Below are 19,854 nucleotides of genomic sequence, written 5' to 3' on the forward strand. Positions count from 1 at the left end.
AATAGTGAAAGTGTCAAAACTTCAAAGTTACAAACGAAGGAAAAAAGAATACATAAAATGGCGGTGTTTCCCCGCAAAGGCATAACTGCAAGTGCGCATCCGAGGCGACCGCGGGCAGGGGCGGGTGGAGGCTGTATGGAAACATTTCCCGAGGGCGCAAGCAGCCAGTTTGCCGCGAGCCCCCGAACGAATTGACGTGTCGCATTCCGACGGAAAACACGTGACAGTTGTCTATACATATGTGGCAGTACCATAGATTACCCGCTCTACAAATGTCAAAAATCGCGCCATTTTCGTTCGGTTCTTTTTTTAAAATTGTGTAATGTGATTAGTACGTTTTATATGTGAATTTTTGTGTAACAAAATTGTGATTAGTGTTGAAAATAATTTGTGAGTGCATATAAAGGATTTATCAGATTTATCTGGTATACTGTTGGAACATTGTCAAAGACGGGAATTTTTTATAATATTTCCTTAAAGAAGTTTCTACGCATTTTCCTTTTGGACGACTTAAATGGCTTGGCAAATCTCGTTTTGGGGGATACGTTATGTTTTATGATATTACCTCGGTTGTACAGACAAATACACTTTTATATTTAATTTAAGCATATTAATTTTATCTTACGCTTTCATTATTTAATAATACTTTAATAAGGTCTAGACGCGATTAAGACTAGATTAAGTTACAGAACTTTAACGTTCGGTATGACGAACAGTTGGAATTAAAAAGTTAGTCATATTTTTAATTAGTGATTCATTACACAAATTAATTTGTCAACACTTTATGGTTTCACAGAAGACTTGTTCATTTCAACGGATACTTTGCGAAGTAATATAATACCGACTTATGTTTACAACCACGGTTGCACAATTAAACGAAAAGCATTTTAAATGGTAATATTTGCATCTAAAACTTATGTCGATTACTATTATGCGTTGTTTATTCCTCCTTCTAATCCCTCTCCATTACTGGAGGTTGGTCGTTTTGTTTTGTTGTTTACTAAAAGTGTACAAATGTATGTACTATAACTACTAATCAAAATACGTACTCAAATGATGAAAACGTAATTCGGCTTATTTGATATTCTCAAGTGAAAATTGTTGCCGGAACGAGATGAGTCGCTGTGGAATTATTGGATGCGACGTGACCCGTTCGCCGTGGACCGAATAACAATAGGACAGGCGACAATATTTGAGCGCGAACCGGGAACGAGCGTGTTCTATATCTCTATGAACATAAGGCTCTAAATCCGATAAGTATCTCTAATAATGAGTTAGGATAACCTTTTTTATGTGTAACAAAGGTGGTGGAGAAGTGTATGTGGCTATGGATTAGTACTAGGAAGAATTCGATAAATGAATGAATGGAAGAAGGAAATGACGAATGTTTGATTGATTTAGAAGACAATCCTGAATGCCTAGCGCGAATATTTGTGAGAACGTTCTCGTAACGTCATCGACAGAATTTGTATTAGAATTTATACAGCTCTCCTTCGGGGTGTGTGTGCACCAACAAATCTCATTCAAATTTTGTCGATACGTAACGAATACGTTCTTGCAATTGTTACGCGAATATTCGTGATAGAGTCTCTATTTTGCTGAGTACCAACCCCAAGTAGAGTGGGATAAGAATAAGGAGATGTCGATGAAAGTTAAACATTTAATAGCTTAAAAGGTTTTAAATAAGTTTTTGTTACATATTGATTAAATTTCTTCACTAACACTAATGCATTTTACTCGTATTTTAAAGCTTTACATTTTCTAATAATATCTATAAATCTAAGAAGATAGGCATAATGTAAAAAGCATACAGTAATGCTTTCTAAATGACTATACAATTTCCTATGAGATTGTATTGTCAACATGTCGTTGTATTGACAATCGTGACTTTTGTACGGCTTCTCTATTATCCGAATGAATTAGATATCGATTTGTGATACGATTCTATGTGTAATTACATGTTGGAAATGTATATTTAATGACAATGTATCCATTTGTAATAAATCACGTGTGCCGGATATAAAGCTATTGTTTATCATGAACTAGTTATCGTCAGTGACTTCGTCCGCGCGAAATAAAACTTAATAAGTAACCCATGTGTTCCAGACTATGTTTTATATCTGTACCAAACTTCAGCGAGGTACCTTTAGCCCTTCCGGTGATATCTCCAAACATACATCAGCCCATCCATCTTAACATTAGCATTTATAATATTAGTTAGATTGTTTTAAATAAGATTATTTCAAAAGATTCATCATGCTATATTAAATTAATTTAAATCTAAAATAAACAGTAACCATCTTGTTGCTTATCAAATAGAATTAAGGAATCTTGATGTACGAAACAAAGCAAAATCTCATTTAGGGCTGTGATGAAACAAAAACAAGAGTGTCATGTAACAAAAGTTGTTATCGCCCGCGGCTTGAGGCGGGGAAGTGGGGGGTGCCTACATTTGTTTTTGATTAAACAAATTGTCCGAGCATTTTATTGCCCCCCAGTGCACGCTGTATGACTTTCCTCGACTGTGACTTTTATTGTTTTGCTCCATACTTACATACCTAGTGTAACAGATCTGGTACAGTCGGGAGCAAAAATGTTTTCTCATATAATTACAATCAGAATAGTAGTTAGTGCTTACGTATAGATGATTAATTGGACTGTAGACGCTTTCTATTTGCTATTATATATTTAGTTTTTACAATTTACATAGAAAATTTTCTGTAGTTATCGAAGGTCTGTTACATCAATAATATTCATGAATACATTCTTGGATTTATTTTGGCGCATCAAAGCATAGCTTGGTATGGTCTTATGATGTTTATATTAGCGAATGATAATAATTCTATGTAACGAGCATTCTATGAAAGAATCAATGTCAGGATGTTATTTTTAGTACTCTACCGCTTACATTGTTCAAGTTCTGCGTCTGTCTAAAAACAGTATTAAAGTTTACTTTTCACTTGAACTGTACATTACAATACTTTCATATTCGATTCCCTTAGTATTATTAGATCGTTGTGATTCGCAATTTTAATATGAAAAAAAACAATGGGTGTTACTAATTAGCTATAGAACAAATTTAGCTTGAATATTGTTAAATCATCATCATCATCATCATCATCAGCTCACTATACGTCCCCACCGAGGGGTTCGGAGCCTACCCTAAATTAAGGGTAATATTGTTAATTACATTTGTTTAAATCTTTGGACCTAGCACGAATATTGGCTACAAGCGTCGTCATCTATTTTAAAATTATTATGAGATTTTTGATGTACATTACGCTTGATAAAAAACAGTCTGTACTCACTTTTATGAAAATTTTGTCGATTACGATACGATGGTGCTTGTCACTATTATTCGTAATGGGCCCATAGACTATTTCTGTTCGTTAATTAGTTTGATTCTGAGACACATGTATTTATGTTATATGCAGAATAGTATACCGTTGAAGCACGTAGTAAATTTGGAGTTGTCGATGTCTGGTACCTTTGTATCGATCAGTTGTTTCTGCACATATGACTTGTTGATATGTCTGTGTTGTACACGTGCATAAATTCTGTACACGTAAAAAAAAGCATAATTTTAAAAATATATTTAGGGGATTTAAAAAGAAAACAGAAAACAATTTGTTATAATTTTGTATAAAAGAGCTTTAAAATATTATTTAATATAATTTATTGAAGATTTAAGTTTTCGATAAAAGTTTCCTATCTTACAAACGATTTAGACTCCTTACCTATTAAATATCGCATTACGATAATAAATTTAAATATATACAGGAAACATTTATTTCAATTGCTTCGAAATCACCAATGCCACCCTGGTATTGGGTGGTATTTAAGCGTGTTTTTCTACGTTATAGAGGTCCGTAGCGTAGGCTGAGGGCAATAAAATAAGAAAAGGTCCGCCCGAGCGTGTCGGAAACGGGTCGGCTGTCTGGAGGCCGTCGGGTGAGCCTGAACCCGACTTAAATTACTGTTGCACCTGACGAGCATACGCTATTTGCTTCCTTCGTACGGTTTGAGCTACTTTTAACATGTAATTACTAAAGTACGCGTACGTGAAACTTAATTTCTTATGTACTCGTATGTAATAATTACTAAGATTTTTAATCCTTCCAAATTTTTTTTTAGAAATCAAGCTTAGTACCCACGTAATATTTCCTATAAGTCTTTAATTTTTTTATGAAATATAGCTGTCGCCAGCGATTCCGTAAAGATGAATTAACAGACTAAGGGTTCTTCCAGACTATGCTCTACAACTATGCCAATTATAGCGAGATACATGCAGCCGTTCTGAAAATACCTTTTAACAAACATCCATCCATACATCTAAAAATTTGCATTTATAATATTAGTAAGATGATAAAAATTACTGTAGTTGTTGTACTGTAAGCAATGTAAGCAAGAATCATGTTGTTATCACTTTTATTTTCATAGGAAAAGAGAAGGATAGAGAGTAACAATAGAAACTCATTAACCGTGGCGTATTTAATTTCAACAACGACTAAGAATATTTTTAATTTACTTCCTTGTCGCTTCCCCTTTGTTTTCAATTAACTTAGCCAATAGCTAAGATGCATCGATCTCGACATAAAGCCCCGAGATGGTGTAAAGTGATATTGGAAGTAAAGTCGTATTAGCTCCAATATCTTGCTCCGCAAAGCCTTGAAAGTTTTCTCTTTTTGAACAATATGCGACTTTAATGTAATAAGTTTTATCAACTTTCTTTATAAATGTAAGAAACAATAGCCTAGATTTTTGTTTTCGTTTCATAGTTCAACAACGGAACTAAAAGGCAGAATTTTTGTATACCTTTTTTCTAGTCTCATAAAATATCGGGGTAACACAGTTTTATGCGATTATTTCTTTTCTTATCGTTCGGATTATTTAAACATCTATATAAAAGTTGTAGAGTATACGATTTGCAACAAATTATTAAGTTTAGTAAAATAAAACAATATTATTTTTTAAATATTGGTAAACAAACCGAAAATCAGTTCGATTTGTGAAGGTAATTAATTTCCCTGTTTTGATATGTAAGAAGGATGAAAGTTAATTTTGCTTATTGTTTATTGGAATGGAATCGTTAGCAGCGCAGATGTTACTGACGGTACAACGCTTTGTATTAACTGGAAATTTTCCATTTCGCTGTGGTTTTCGCAATTGCAGATACACAGTCTTTTTTATACATAAAAATATGTACTCTCAAAATGCTCTATATTTAAAATTATTGTTATGTACACCTATCGTATAGATATTAGTAAATTGATATTTTTGATCCCGTTTACAATTCTAAATAGTACTAAATTAGGTATTATTTTACTTTATTAATCAGATAACTTAATAAAATAAGAAATTCACGAAAATCTACATTTTTTCTATCCCGCAAAATAGTACGATGTATCTGGAACTAACCCTTTGGAAGCTCTAAGATAAATTGAATTGCAAGCCATAAAAGTCATAGTAGTAATAAAGTAAAGGATTGTTCGGGTATCGTGCGGAAATTCGGCAGAACTAGGGATATTTAAGTATTGATTAGTTCACCAGATGTTTGCGGCCGTGGAGAGCGCGTCTGGCTTAACACGTGATACAATAACACACTTGTTTGCTTTAAGAAATCTTTGTTTCCTTAATAAGAATTTATAATTCACTTACTTAAGATTATTAATGATTTATGTAACATTTATATAATATTGCAACCGTAGAGTTTAGAAGTAGCATTAGAATCTTGTCATTTGACTATTGTATTAATTACCTATTGGCATACCATTAAAGGTTTTTTGCAAAGCATACTTAAATTAAGATTACTTTCTTCTTATTTTTTTCTAGTGCTTCTTCAGTCTTGAAGGTTGGCCGCTAACTTGGAATATTTGGTTCTTAGTTTTCTTTAAGGCACTTTATCTACTCATGTTTAGGATAAAGGTTCGTATCATCGTACACGGAGCGTGCAAATAAATTTCGTCGTGCATATTTATTTTTTTATCTTCACCGGAACAGAAGTGGCGTAGAGCGGTGCGAGGTCGCGTGAGCCGGTGACATTAGACGCGAACCCTTTGCCTGTTATTTATAGAGAATACAGCTCCTTTGCGGTTAAACTTTATTTCCAATGTACGAAATATGTTTTTGAAGTAACTTTAGACCTAAATTACTAAATATTACAAAATTAATTTCTATCAAAAAAGGGGAAAAAGACAGTAAATATGTATGTTTTATAGCTCTAGTTTTATATGGAAGCGAAAACCTCTCACAGAAAGGAACGCGTGCTAATGTTAGTTGAAATCTGTGTGTCAATAGGTTAAGAGTTGAGATACTTGAGATGGGGTCAATTGGCTTTTCCATTCGTCAGTTACGTCAATGAAAAATACAGCTAATGGAAAAAGTAAAATTACTGGTCAGGATATCGTGACTAACTTTATAAATAAAACAGTAGTTTTTGAATAAAAAAATAATGAATCATTCGTGTTATTACAAAATTTCATTAATTTCAAAATCAGTACACTATAAGCAAGGATAGATTCTTTAAAGACGAGTAGCCTTTGTGGTAATTAAACTAATAAAATAAAGTCCGGGGTCGTAACAATGAAATGCAAATTGGTAATGTTCGACGGCGCTCTGAATCATTTAATAGTAACTGTGAGGTGAATTATGATGACAAACAGACAAATCGATAGGATAATTTTGATATAATCTTTGGGAATTGGGGTGCGGAAGTATTATCGTTAAAAATTGAAGCGCCTGATGGTAAATCGATAAATGTTTGTACTCTTCGAAATTTGAACTGTTCAACATTCATTTGTTTCTTCGTTTATTAATAAATATTTAAAAAGTTTCATAACTTAATTAATTTGCATTTCTAACTAAGAAAGAGTTCCTAATTTGTATTTGTTTTTTTATCATTTAGAAATTGAGATTTACTTATATAAATATTATACTGCTTAAAATTTATGTTTAAAAAATAATAATGGTTTTATAAAATAGAAGACAGTATACTAGAAGATATATGTTCCTTGTCTTTTCTTTTTAAATTCGATTCAAGTTTCCAGACGAAGGTAGTTAGAATCGGTAACTTAGTCTGTGTTATTGGAGTCGATTTGCACCTGTCAGATTTAGAAAATATATAGAATATTTTAAAATCAAAGTTAGTCGACACTATTCCACACTAGAATACAATTACATATTAAAACTAATTTCGGCAGATTCAATAAAAATAACGAATAAGAGTGCATTAATAATTATTAAAAAAATACAAATAATAATAGCTGTAATTGCTATAAAAAAACATAGACTCTTTTACGGCTAAAAAAACTTTTTAAAGTTAATTTTGTCATACGTTATATGTCTTGATACTAATGGGCTCTAGTAACTTAAAAGTTTTAGAACAATCATAAATAACATTAACTCGGTCACATTCGAAGTAAAACAACGGAAGGTTAGTTAGCGGAACGGGGTTCGAATCCAAGGACGACGATATATCACAGCTCGCCCCCGGCGCCGTATTGTCTCAACGATCGCTAATTTATCCTGTTTTAATTACTTTACACATTTAATTGATACTACTCACGCATAGTTAAGATTATAAGCTTCTATAAATAAATAAATTAACCCCAAAATTATTTGTAAATGTTTCTTTAAAATAAATACACAACATAGACTGAAAGTTGTAAACAGTGGTGGAGCTCGCTTTAACGTCTTCGCACGAATCCAGCTCGCCCGGTGAAATACCACGACCACACAGACAGGTGTGAAGGGGAAGCAATTCCGCGTTTCGTCTTATGAGTGTGAGTCCCGGAGGCCTATTATAGTCCTCTTTCCCTTCCCACCCTTTTTCTTATAAGGAAAGGAAGTGAAAGTGGACTTTCCGGATGAGAGGATGCATGGAAGGGAAAAATATTTTCTTTCTGTGCATCCTCTCCTCCGTCGATTAAAGGTAGGCAACGCATATGCAATTGCGTATGTCTATGGGCAACGGTCACTTCACTATTCAGCGATTTTAAGTGGCCGCTCGATCGTTTGCCACCTTATGTTATAAAAAAATGTAAAAAACTTTTGCTGTGTCAAATAAAGATTTTCAATTGGTACTTCCTAATGATGGACTATCCTATTTCCTACTAATATTATGAATGTGTTGGTGAATGGATTTTTGTTAGAAGGTTGTTAGGTTTTTTTAATTCGCAGACTGAGCCGGCGCAAGCTGGTGGAGAATAAAAAGATTAAATTTTAGACAGGATTATTCGTACATGCAAAGTATTTTTATGAATGTTTCTTGACGCGGTAAAAAGTTCAGGTTGAATAGCTAATTTTACCCAATTGAAATTTAAAAGCGGAAACCACTTGAAAGCAAGTTTCCCTTTTGAATGATCGAAAGAAATGCACGTAATACTTTTCATTTTCCTCAATTATGCACGCATTCGTGCAAAGAGGAAAGAAATTTAAAAAGCTTCGACCAGTTGGAAAATGCTGATTAAATCTACCAGAGGCTTGTTTCAGCTAATTGAATAAAGTGCTAATAGTATAAAAGCCTTTGCAAAATTTTATGTGGACATATTTTCATGATAACTGTACGGGAAAATGCAGTAAGTAATAAAATGAAAAATTATATAATTGTTAATCTTGAGCACAGTAAGAATTGGTATAAACGCACTTATTAGGAAAATAGGCTAAAAAAACTGTAGTAGCAATTATTTTCAATATAATCTTATATAAAATTCTCGTGTCACAATTTTCGTTCCCATACTCCTCCGAAACGGCTTGATCGATTCTCATGAAATTTTGTGAGCATATTAATATAAATTATATTAGTATATTATTATTGTATTTAACATATATATTAATTATTTGTCATATAGGTCTGAGAATCGGCTAACATCTATTTTTCATCCCCCTAAATGTTAAGGGTAGTCCCACCCCTAAATCATTTTTTTAATTTTTAGACAAACACGCGGACGGAGTCGTGGGCGGCATCTAGTTTGGTATAAACGTATGCGCCCTGATTATATGTAAATTTGAGAATATTTTACAATACAATTTATATCTTTATTTATAAATTATAGCATATGTCATTATGTAGCATGATATTCTTCAAAAGCATATTTGACAAAATTTTAAAAATTACAGTTACTGCATTTTCCATTGTGGATTGTATTTAATTGATTGGATTCGCAAAATATCAACATTTTGGAAGTCAATTAGCGTATCGGTATAATAATTGCATTATCATTTTCATTAATTAATGGCTATCGCAATTCGTGGACTTAATGACTTATTTTGTTTTACTGAATTTTATGCTGTATAAATTCGCAATTATGTACATCACTCCAGAGATAAAATTAATGTAAATAAATACATGACTGAACACAAGAAGATATATTACGAGTAATTTGTTTTATGCATAATTAGAAACTTATTTAGTGTTGGAAATATTATATTAAATGACTATAATTGGTACAAGTTTTCAACAGTTAATGCTGGATATTACTTGCGTCTTTGTATATCTATTTAACTTAATTGGATAGTATTAAATACGTAGACAAATGGACAAATAAGCCAAGACCTATTTGGGAGGTCCGTTTGCCGGCGGTAGGGATCGAAGCTCTATGCTAATATATGGGCTGACGGACAGCGGTCGTTTGGGATCGACATAATACCTGTTGAGTTACTGCCGGCTAAACTGACCTGTCCAAACTCGTTGATTATATAGAAATGGACTAGGAAAACAGCCCGAGTTATACTGTATATAAATTCATTTTTCATTCAATTTTCGAGGAGCACGGTCAAGATGATAATCACATATGCTTTCACTGTAAAAAAGTTCATGTGTTTTACGCATATTGATTCAAAAATATGTTCACACACAGCAGAAAAGCAAGTTTAAGTAAGTGTGCGCGATAACATGTCCTGTCTCTTAAAAGTCAAAGTCCAAAGTTAACCCTTTCCGTCACACTATTAAGATATTAAAATTATTTACAATGCGAAGTTTGGTCGAGGGGCAGTTAAGATTAGAATAATATACAAAGTTGAAGCTTATGCAAGATAATCGCTTTATTGTGTTCATATTCACCTTTCAAGTTTGCGTGCCTAGATTTAACTTAGATATAAATTCACGACGATAGTGTTAATGTAAAATGTGAGTTTGAAAATTGTTGTACATTTTTTTTATAATTTTTTTAAAGTAATTTGTTGTATGATTTGTTCAATGGAAAATATGAAAAGGATTTTCTGAGTTTCTTTTTAGGTTTTTTGTAGATTTTGTCGAAACAGATTAAAGTACGATAATGCTAACAGTTAATGCAGTTTCGAAAAAACACTACAATAAAAAAAGATAAGCTATTTTCATGATGTATTTTTGCTTCAATTTGATGGTAACATTTTTTTATCAAATTTCTATTTTCTTCTACTTTCTGCTTTAAATATTAATGAATTTTTAATTAGATTACTTTGCAACTTTACGAACAGAGTAAGTTTGGATGTGCCAATTTTGTTGAGAAGGGGAATTTAATCAAAGTTTTTGTCCAATTTTTTAAAATTATTATTTTTTAAATCCTTCATTTATCATTTTAATAAACCGAATAAAACTATGTTTATCTAATATTTAAATTAATAGATTGATGTAATATAGATAACTTTTATATTATTCTATTTTTGTGAATATAATTTACGAATCTATTTATTTTATTTTTCATTGCACGGCCAGTACCGGTGGCCAACTGATGGATGGTCTGCAGTTTGCATTGTACGGTTGTCACGCGACCACTAACAGGACTTTTATCATCTGTAATATTTTTTATTTACAGCTTATATCTCTATTAATCATTGTAAACACTTTTTAGTGCAAGTGAAGTAAAAAAAAGTAACTAATATTAAAAAAAAAAACATTTTTATTAGTTCTAATTAGTTTTTGTTTAGCTGTCGCCCGCGACTTCGTCCGCGTGGGATTAAAATTAATTAAAAAAACATTGTCCAGCGGACAAAATTGTGAATCTAAACCATTCCCAGATCCCCTTGAACAAACACAAAAAATGTCATCAAAATCTGTCCAGTCGTTTGAGAGAAGTTCCGTGACATACACACTCACAGAAGAATTATATATATATATAAAGATTTCAACAACATTAAGTACAATGAAGTTGGATATTAAAGCTGATTACTTTTTGATCTTGACTATAAGTGGTTTAAGCGCTTTTACGTTATCATATTAGAAGAATCAATAATGTAAGCGAGGCTTAAATACCTCTCTACCTCATAAAGTATTATTAATTCCAACATCATTCGCGAAGCAATATTTTAATTATTTCTAGCAAAATTTTGGCTTCTGTTTTAATATCGCTTAATTTAATCAGATTTCGCCGAGCTTCGGAACAATTGTCGACAGTATTTTCTGTAAAGGAATTTGTAATTATCTTCCTTTAAAGTGGCGAAATCTGAACGAAATTGTTTCGTTAAATTAATTTAGCTTGTTAATTTATTAGAAATTTAAACGTTTTATACTTTGTATTCAATCATTTTGAGAAGAGATTTTGTGCCTACATGAAATTATGTGAGATTTATCTTAAAATACGTCTAAAATGTGACAAGTACAATAAACCTTGATAAACTAAAATTCCTTTTATATGATAAATTCTTTTTATTTAAGAATTTCAACAATCTTATTAAACTTAAATCTGCTTACAAACAAATATATAATCTATGGGTAAACGATCTATGTTCGCGAAACTCCGAAACCACTGAACCGATTCTTATCGAATTTTGTAAGCATCTGTAATTTGGTCTAACTTGGGAGATAGGGTAGTTTTTATCTCAATTATTGACCTCAATATTGGTAGTTACAAATAAATTAATATAATTCCACGCGGACGAAGTCGCGGGCAACAGCTAATGTAGTAGTAGTATCATAAAGTATTAGAAAATGTTAATAAAACAAACAATATATATATTCAAATAACATTGCAATCTGTTTGTCCATTTTATTAATGAAACAACATGTCGCCACACATTAATTAATTCCACGCCGCCGATTGCACTCAACTTGATGGCTTATTACGACACAGTTCTAATAGAAGCTAAATGCACCCTTCCGAAGTACTTTTTCCCGTTCATGCGGCGTCATTAAGGGAATGATCCGGTAGCTTGAACGGATAACTTATGGTCGGTCGTGGAATCTGCATATAAATAGGAACGAGGCTCATATCAGAGGGATTACGGAGGCGTAGCGTAGGGTCCCCGCTACGGACGCGTTACAAACTCTGCGTTAAAGAGAATAATCGCGCTCTCTTTTTTATACAATTTGAATTGGATTGGAAAAGTTTTTTTTATTGTTAATTTTAATACAAGAATTTTTTTTAGTATAGAACATTTTTAATTAAAAATTTTGCAAAATATTTTGACTGTTTATAGACACTTATAAAACATACTCTTGTAATACAATCAAAAGTCCAAGGACACTATTAAAATTTGACTAACAGCTCTCTTCTTTATTTATGTTCAAAAACCTATCCTAATCTGCACGTGCAAAATAGATTTTGGACAAAAAACAAAAACAACAAAGACTAGAAACAACATTCAGTTCTACGACCGGCTACTTCGTAGCATCAATAAAAGAACTGAGCAAATGATAAAATATGGTTACAGCGTGTTTCAACAAACAAGCGAAAACATTACACATAACGCGTGTTCACTTTTATGAGCCAAATTCGTTTGTCGCGATCCCTTTCGTAATGGAACACGGAGCGGGAGAAAAAATAATTATAGGGCGGTCTAATATAAATCTGATTTTAACGCGCCATGACTTTTGCTTAGTCTATTATTGTTTTTAATTTGAAATTGCTATTTTTAGAGCATAATATTTAGTTAAGTATTGTAAAATATATTGGTGTTGACGTTACTTCACTTACCGTTGGTTATTGAGACAAAAATCTCTTTATAAAACATATCATCTTCTCATGTCATCATCTTTGTTTTATACGATGATTTTGGTATCAGAAACCCACGATAAATACAATATTCGTATTTTTACTTAGTGTTATGAACAAGTTTACAGGTTGAAATAATATAGCCTTATTATTTAGGATTCTTTGCATTCAGAATACACAACAACGAAATTTACGACGGCTTAGAAAATTAAATTAGGTTTAAGAGAGCATTTTTATGGAGGTAGAGCAAATTAAATTTTGTAAGCTCACAACAAAATTTATTTTCTCGAAACACATTGTAAAAAACTCCCGTGTTTCAAACTAAAATATTTATTTCACTCAACGTGAATGTAGAAATGTTACTAATATTAATAGGAATAGCATAGACGTAGAAAATAGTCTGGAAGAACACATATAACTAATTAGGTTATTTTTTATTTTGTGCGATCGCAGTCGCTTGCGACTGTTCTTTATACGGCCACAATTTTAACCTCTGTTTTGGCAAAGATATCAATTATTTATAAAAGTTGTCGAGAATAGAAACTCACAGACAGATAGATTGAGGGACGCTCGTTTTCTTATTACATTACCATATCAAAGGATTATCAAATCTTTGAAGACTTGAGCACTATTTTCATCAGAACGCCGACCCTTTACAATTAGACTGTGATTAATGGATCACGAAAAATCTAATCTAAATATTTAATGGAAAATTCCCCTACAACGTTAGTGCAGCGCATGATGATGCTTTTGTGTTCGTGTGTGTGTTGGAGACATGCATTTTAACTAATACGTACTTTTCTGTTTACTAGTGGTTTCAATTGCCGTAATACTTTTAAGCGTATTGTTATTTTCTTTTTAGAAATTGACTACAATAAATTTTATTCAAAAATTAAGAATACAATAGTATTTATATAGAGGGATATCTTTATTTGAAAAAAAAAACGCTAAAGCTATGCGAGAAAAATCTATCGATACATTTTAGACTTCGCTTATTATTGTAAGCTATTAAATTATATATTAATTTAGGACAAGATAAGATTTTATTTAAATTACATAGTTTTAATTTAAAACCACTAGTACGAAAGATTAAATTTTCTACTAAAAGTTCTTCATCTTAAAGTGTTATTACGTATGTGTGTGTAAGTGAAGACAAGTGCATAAGCGGCGGAATGCACTCCCCGTCGCCGACGTCCAGAGGGGACGACCCTTGCCTAGCCAAATGCAAATAATATTTCTTTCTGACAAAACGAACCTGTCTTTGCTTGTTTAAAAACGGACTAGGAATAAAACAGCCGTTGCATTAAACAACTTCTGACACTTTTCGGGGACGGTCAGGGAAACATCACAAACACAAATGTGTATAACATGCTGACACGTCTTTATGAATGCATACGGACTCAAGGATGTACGCACCAATAAGCAAGAATAGAACGTATTGTTTTATTTGGCAAAGGGGAATGCGTGCGCTTTACAGGTCCTGTCACTTAAAAGTCAAAGGTAGCGGTGTTAATATTGCGCTAAAATGCCGCAGCGACGCCCTGCTATTGTGTACATTGCATATTGAGTTTTATTAGTCATCTTTATTGGTTGCGAAAGGGCATCATGTTTGTTTTGTCTCACCCTTATTAGTTTGGTTAAGGTTTATTAGTTTTACGTTAATAATTTAGCGATGAATAACAACTCTATAGTGCGACAAATAATTGACAAAACTTCATTAAAACCTACTGAATAACAAAAGAGAAAAAATGCAAATTGATTAAAAATTAGTACTATATAGATAATATCATACATTAAAAAAAATCTATTCTTCCTGCGACAAAAGTAGTCATCGGAGTTTTTTTTTTAATTTGCGCTCACTATAATTAGGTAATAAAATTCAACGACCTTCGGAGCGACTTTCAAGGGAGTAACTCCTGAATAATTTTCTTATGCCACCCTTATTCCATGGATTTTATTGCGTTTCGGTTTCCTTAACGCAGTATTGCGACGTAAACTTCGCCTTCCTGACCTATTTAGTGGGGATATTGCCGGCTGCGTGCTCAAATTTAGATTTTAAGCTGCAAAATAATCCGTCCCTCTCTTCTGTCTAAGGTATGATAAGGACAGGTGTATTATGATAACACGGTAGCCGGGAAACTGAGTAACCCCGTTTTAGGCGTTTCTCCCTTTTTGGTTATATTCGCGAATGGGTCACAGTGCGCCAGTAAATCACTTAAGACGTAGGTACGGGGGTCCCGAGCAGTTAAAGTTTCTGTTTTGACTCCTTCGGGACTGCGACGTGACGATAACAAATATCAAGAGGGAAAAAGATTATATTTTTGCTATTTGAGGAAACAATCTGCTAATATATCTATCGTAAAAAAGAAAAACTACGAAGGCAACTCAAATCTATTCAGTATATGTTTGGATTAGGAATAACAAGAACACTTTTTATATTCTCTTATTTCGGAAAAACACTTTTAATATAAAACTAGCTGTCGTCCGCGATTCCGTCCACGCGGAATTGATAAAAAACTTAATTCGTATGAATCAAGCCTATGTGTTCTTTCAGGCTATGTTCTACATCAATGTCAAATTTCAGCGAGATCCGTTCAACCGTTCTAGAAATAATTTCAAACGTCCGACGATCTAAACATTCGCATTTATAATATTAGTAAGATTTTAAACAACGAAAGGAACCAATGACAACATAAATACAACTGTCCTACATAATTAAATCCTTTATAATACTTTTATATCGAGACTTTTTTTTGTAAGATCTATTAAACTTTCGAACTGTTAATATTAAAGATTGTTGTAGTTTATTTAACCAACAAACTAACTCGAAACTCTTGCTTCATATATCTTAAGTAAGTAACAATTCACCGCCTCTGTAACCTCGCTAGATATTTATTGCTCTTACACTTGGGTAATTAGGTTGCCTTCCGCGGGGACAGTTGCGAAGCAATTTGTCAAAAGCTTATTCCCCGCTTACTAACTGCAACCTGTTATTAAATCATACTCGGAAAGATCTTTATTGAAAACGAATTTGCACCAAAACTCTATTTTCTTTAAAGTACTTATTTGCAATTTATAAATGTTATGTGGCGTTTAAAAGAAATTATGTGGAATACATTAAAAAATAATTTTGTTAATGCATTAAATTGTTGTCTGAAAAACATTTACATGTAGATGGTTAAATATAGAGTTTTATTTGAACAAAGATATTAGAAAAGGACTGTCGGAATTATGTAGAGCCTTCTTCCGGTGTTAACAACGCTTCGTCTGCCCCAGGGAATGTTGAAGGATATTTATAGAATGGTTTCTTTTAAAATATTCTCTAGTCCGCTTGAAAATATGTTACTTGCTTATTTTAACTCATACTATGGTAGAGTTAGCCTTTATAAAGTTTATTATGGTCCATGAATATATTAATATTTGGTATAAACTATTGGATATGTCTCTTATTAATAATTTTATATATTAACATAATAATTATAAAATGATTTGTTAAGAAATCTTATATATGATTAAGTTTAATTTTTCTAAAAACAATTTATTTCACATAAATTACATTAACGTAATATCAGCAAGTTACAAATTAGATAATTCACATAGCATGTGATCCCAAGCGGGTTCGCTTCGAGTTAGTAATTAGATAACAATCGAGAGCGGCTACATGTCCATGTCTGATTACACTAATGACCAACTTACGTAGCCATAATACACTTATCTACTTCGCCATCATTTGCCAACCGTTCAACGATTTTCCAACAGTAGCCTACTATATGTTTCAACTCAATACTAATTAGATACAGTTGTGTTATAACAATGTAATAATGTAATAATGACAAGCCCAAGACGATCAAAAAAGTGTGGTCAGTGTACAATTCAGAGTTTGGACTGGGATTCACCTTCAGCTGAAACTGGAACTGTGAAAAGAAGATCTTCATGCCCTGAAAGCTCTTCAAAACAAACTCTACAATTACATGACGCTATATTCGAAGTCGACACACCATCAGATTCCGGTAGTGGTACCTCATCCAGAAGTATTGGTGAGAGCGATAAGACTGATTCTCTTATAGATGTAGAACAAAGAATATCAGTTATTATAAATGAAAACAGATCATCTAAAAGTACTTCCGAATCGAGCGATATAGATATAGTTATAGAAAGTGTTTTAGATAATTCTGACGATGATGCTCAAAATGTGTTCCTATGTGATCGTAGTAAGACTTTTATCAGACTGCCAGAGGAGACATCTAAGAAAGTTGAACAAAGTACTGATAACCCATCCGCAACAAAGAAGACTAAAGATAAAAGACTTAAAGCACCTTTATCTATGACTAACAGTAGTAAACCTATAGATACTGTTAAAAATACTAAAAAAGTAACCAAAGAAACGATTAAAGTAGATTCTAAGACAAGCGTATTGCCTGTTTATAAAAGCACTGTACAAAACGTCGATGTAGATCTTAATATAAACGCACAAAGGAAGAAAGTAAGCACGAAATTGAAGCTCCCATTTTCTCCAGCCAAGGCAATGGAGAAACCTAAAATAAATTTATTTCAAAACAAACAAGAGGGTAAATCTTCACCTTTATTCTCATCTCCTGTACGAAGAACAATATCAAATGAATACGTGAGATTAAAATTTGCCAATGACACAGTTGTCAGACGTACAATAGACGGAAGGTCAGTGCCAAAAATTACACCGAAAATACAATCAATAATACCAGAAAGTCCAGTAGACAGTGAAGATCCATTTCTAAATTTGAGCCCTAACAAGAAATATACAGTGACCGTTAATAACAAAGTTAGATGTGATAAAGACAATTATGTTATATTTGATCCAAACACTGGATTTAATCCTGGAGAGACGAGACAATCTAAAATACCATCTAGATCACAGATTATAAATGACAAATCAAGGATACCTCTAAAATCTCCGGTTGGTGAAAATTCTACTGGCACTAGAAAATCAGTGAGTGTAAGTGATACAGATAGTGGCATTCTATCTCCTAATTCACCTTTAGAGATGAGTGACAAGACACCAGCATACTATGTGAATGCAGCAGCCTTTTGTGAAACAGCGAGGAAGTGTGCGGTCGATCTTGATATAAAGATCCTACATCCTGACGTGGCGAAGAAGGCTACAGAGCAAGTAAAGGTCAGTACATTTATGTATATTTTGATACAGTAAATTTAACGAACAATTTGCTATCAATAATACAAAATATACAGACAAACAAAATTACTAATTATTGAGATTATTTTTAAACCCATTTATGCATACTAATCTATTGTATACTCATCTTTATGTCGAACTTTATTCATTTATCACTAGCAACAGCTAGAATTGCACAGCCAAATACCGTGAACGTCGTTTCTTTTTGCTTACTTTGGAATGGCATTTGGAAAAATAGTTCAACAGTGTGAATTTTATTCTGGCATTTTTTAAAATTATTTCCTCACTTGTGATTTTTTTTTTCTATATGAAATTGTAACTTGTTTACCCAGAAACTTCGACGTAATGGTTATTTTGTAAAAAGTCTATTTTCTTTAGACGAGGCATTGATTCTTCAACTAGCAAAATTTAAAAATCGTGAAAGAGATTGGTAGCGCCATCTGTTGTGGAATAGCAACATTCAAATTTTCAAAAAAAATAATTTACTTAAAATTAGTATTAAGAATTTTCCCATAAACATTCTGATTACTTTGGTATAAATTGAAATGTACATTAATAGAATACCGAAAACATATTCTGATAAAAAAAAAATCGGCAAGACCAAGTAATGTTGCTATCCGTTACTAGATGGCGCTATTAAGTGTTTAATGCAACGCTGGAAGTGGACCTCCACAAATTCCCCTTTCATTTGTATAACGCCTATCGTGATATATGAACCACTCACGCAGGCACATTATTCGCGAGCAATCGTGCAGTAAATTTTCAAATGGGTCCATTTAGCAAAAATAACGAACGTTGAAAACGGGTGTGAGCTACCGGATCGGTTGTGAATCGTCGGTAGTTGGGCAATTATTGTGGGCTCTGACAATCATTGATGTTTGAAGGGCGCTATTGTTTGTGTTTGATGATGTGGGGCCATAGATGCTATCATTACGCCGTTGCGCTAATGACTTTTTACATGTATAATTTAGCAGAGGAGTTTTACTAATTCATTGTTGATCGATTTCTCATTTGTGAATTTGTTATTTATGTTAACAAGAGTTTCTGGGATACGTAAAAAAATCTAGAAATCAAGATTGTAGAATTTTATAACCATTGCTTCGCGAGTTACCTACACTCAATATATTGTTATGACTTACCTATTACATCTGCTATGCGTTTTTAAAGACTTTATATTAAATTTTACGACATGTTTTTTTTATTTTATATTTGTAGGTTTCCAAGACCGAATTCCCCGTTTATAACTTATTGTTATCTCTGTTTTGTCAAAAACAATAACAGGGTTGACTATATGTTTTATAAAAAGATTTTGGTCTCAGAAATCCACGGTCTGTATTCTTCTAATAGTCAATTCAACCTTTCCTTAGTGGAGGTACATATTAATGTAGAAATTTTTGTTATGTAGGTTGAGGTTATATTGTATGCGTTATTTGGTGTGACAAGTTAATTATGCGAAACTATGATAGGGCTTCACAATGCGGTATCTCGTTTAGCTACGGGCGCGCATCACCAGCGTGTATTGGCAGCTGTAATGCACGAATTAAGCCAAATGAAATTTGTAAACAGCCGGAATATTTTAATACGTTATTACGCTTAAAATTTTCATGATGCAATGTTTCTGATTTTATTCTATTTATGTTTGAAATCTGTAGTAATCTATTTATTTGTACTAACATTAGAACTGCATACAATCAACTAGGATTAATATTTTTTTTATTTTTTATAGGAGAAGGGGGCAAACGAGCAACGAATCGCCTAATATTATTTGATCCGACG

At 32.6% G+C, this 19,854-nt stretch overlaps 1 protein-coding gene across 3 annotated transcripts in view; it reads left to right on the plus strand.

Moving 5' to 3' along the window:
* sick (sickie) overlaps nt 1-19,854 on the plus strand; it is a 176,819-nt gene that overhangs the window by 9,190 nt on the left and 147,775 nt on the right. For 2 of the 3 annotated variants that reach the window (XM_013311283.1, XM_013311286.1), the window contains exon 1: nt 17,686-18,060. The exons of the other annotated variant lie outside the window; for it this stretch is intronic. In XM_013311283.1, coding sequence (XP_013166737.1) covers nt 17,929-18,060 — 132 coding nt within the window. In that variant the 5' untranslated portion in view covers nt 17,686-17,928. Of the gene's footprint in view, nt 1-17,685; nt 18,061-19,854 lie in introns of those variants that run through there. 3 annotated transcript variants of the gene reach the window in all.

The sequence above is a fragment of the Papilio xuthus genome, unplaced genomic scaffold, assembly GCF_000836235.2.
Source record: "Papilio xuthus unplaced genomic scaffold, Pxut_1.1 DF827680.1, whole genome shotgun sequence".
Lineage (NCBI taxonomy): Eukaryota > Metazoa > Arthropoda > Insecta > Lepidoptera > Papilionidae > Papilio > Papilio xuthus.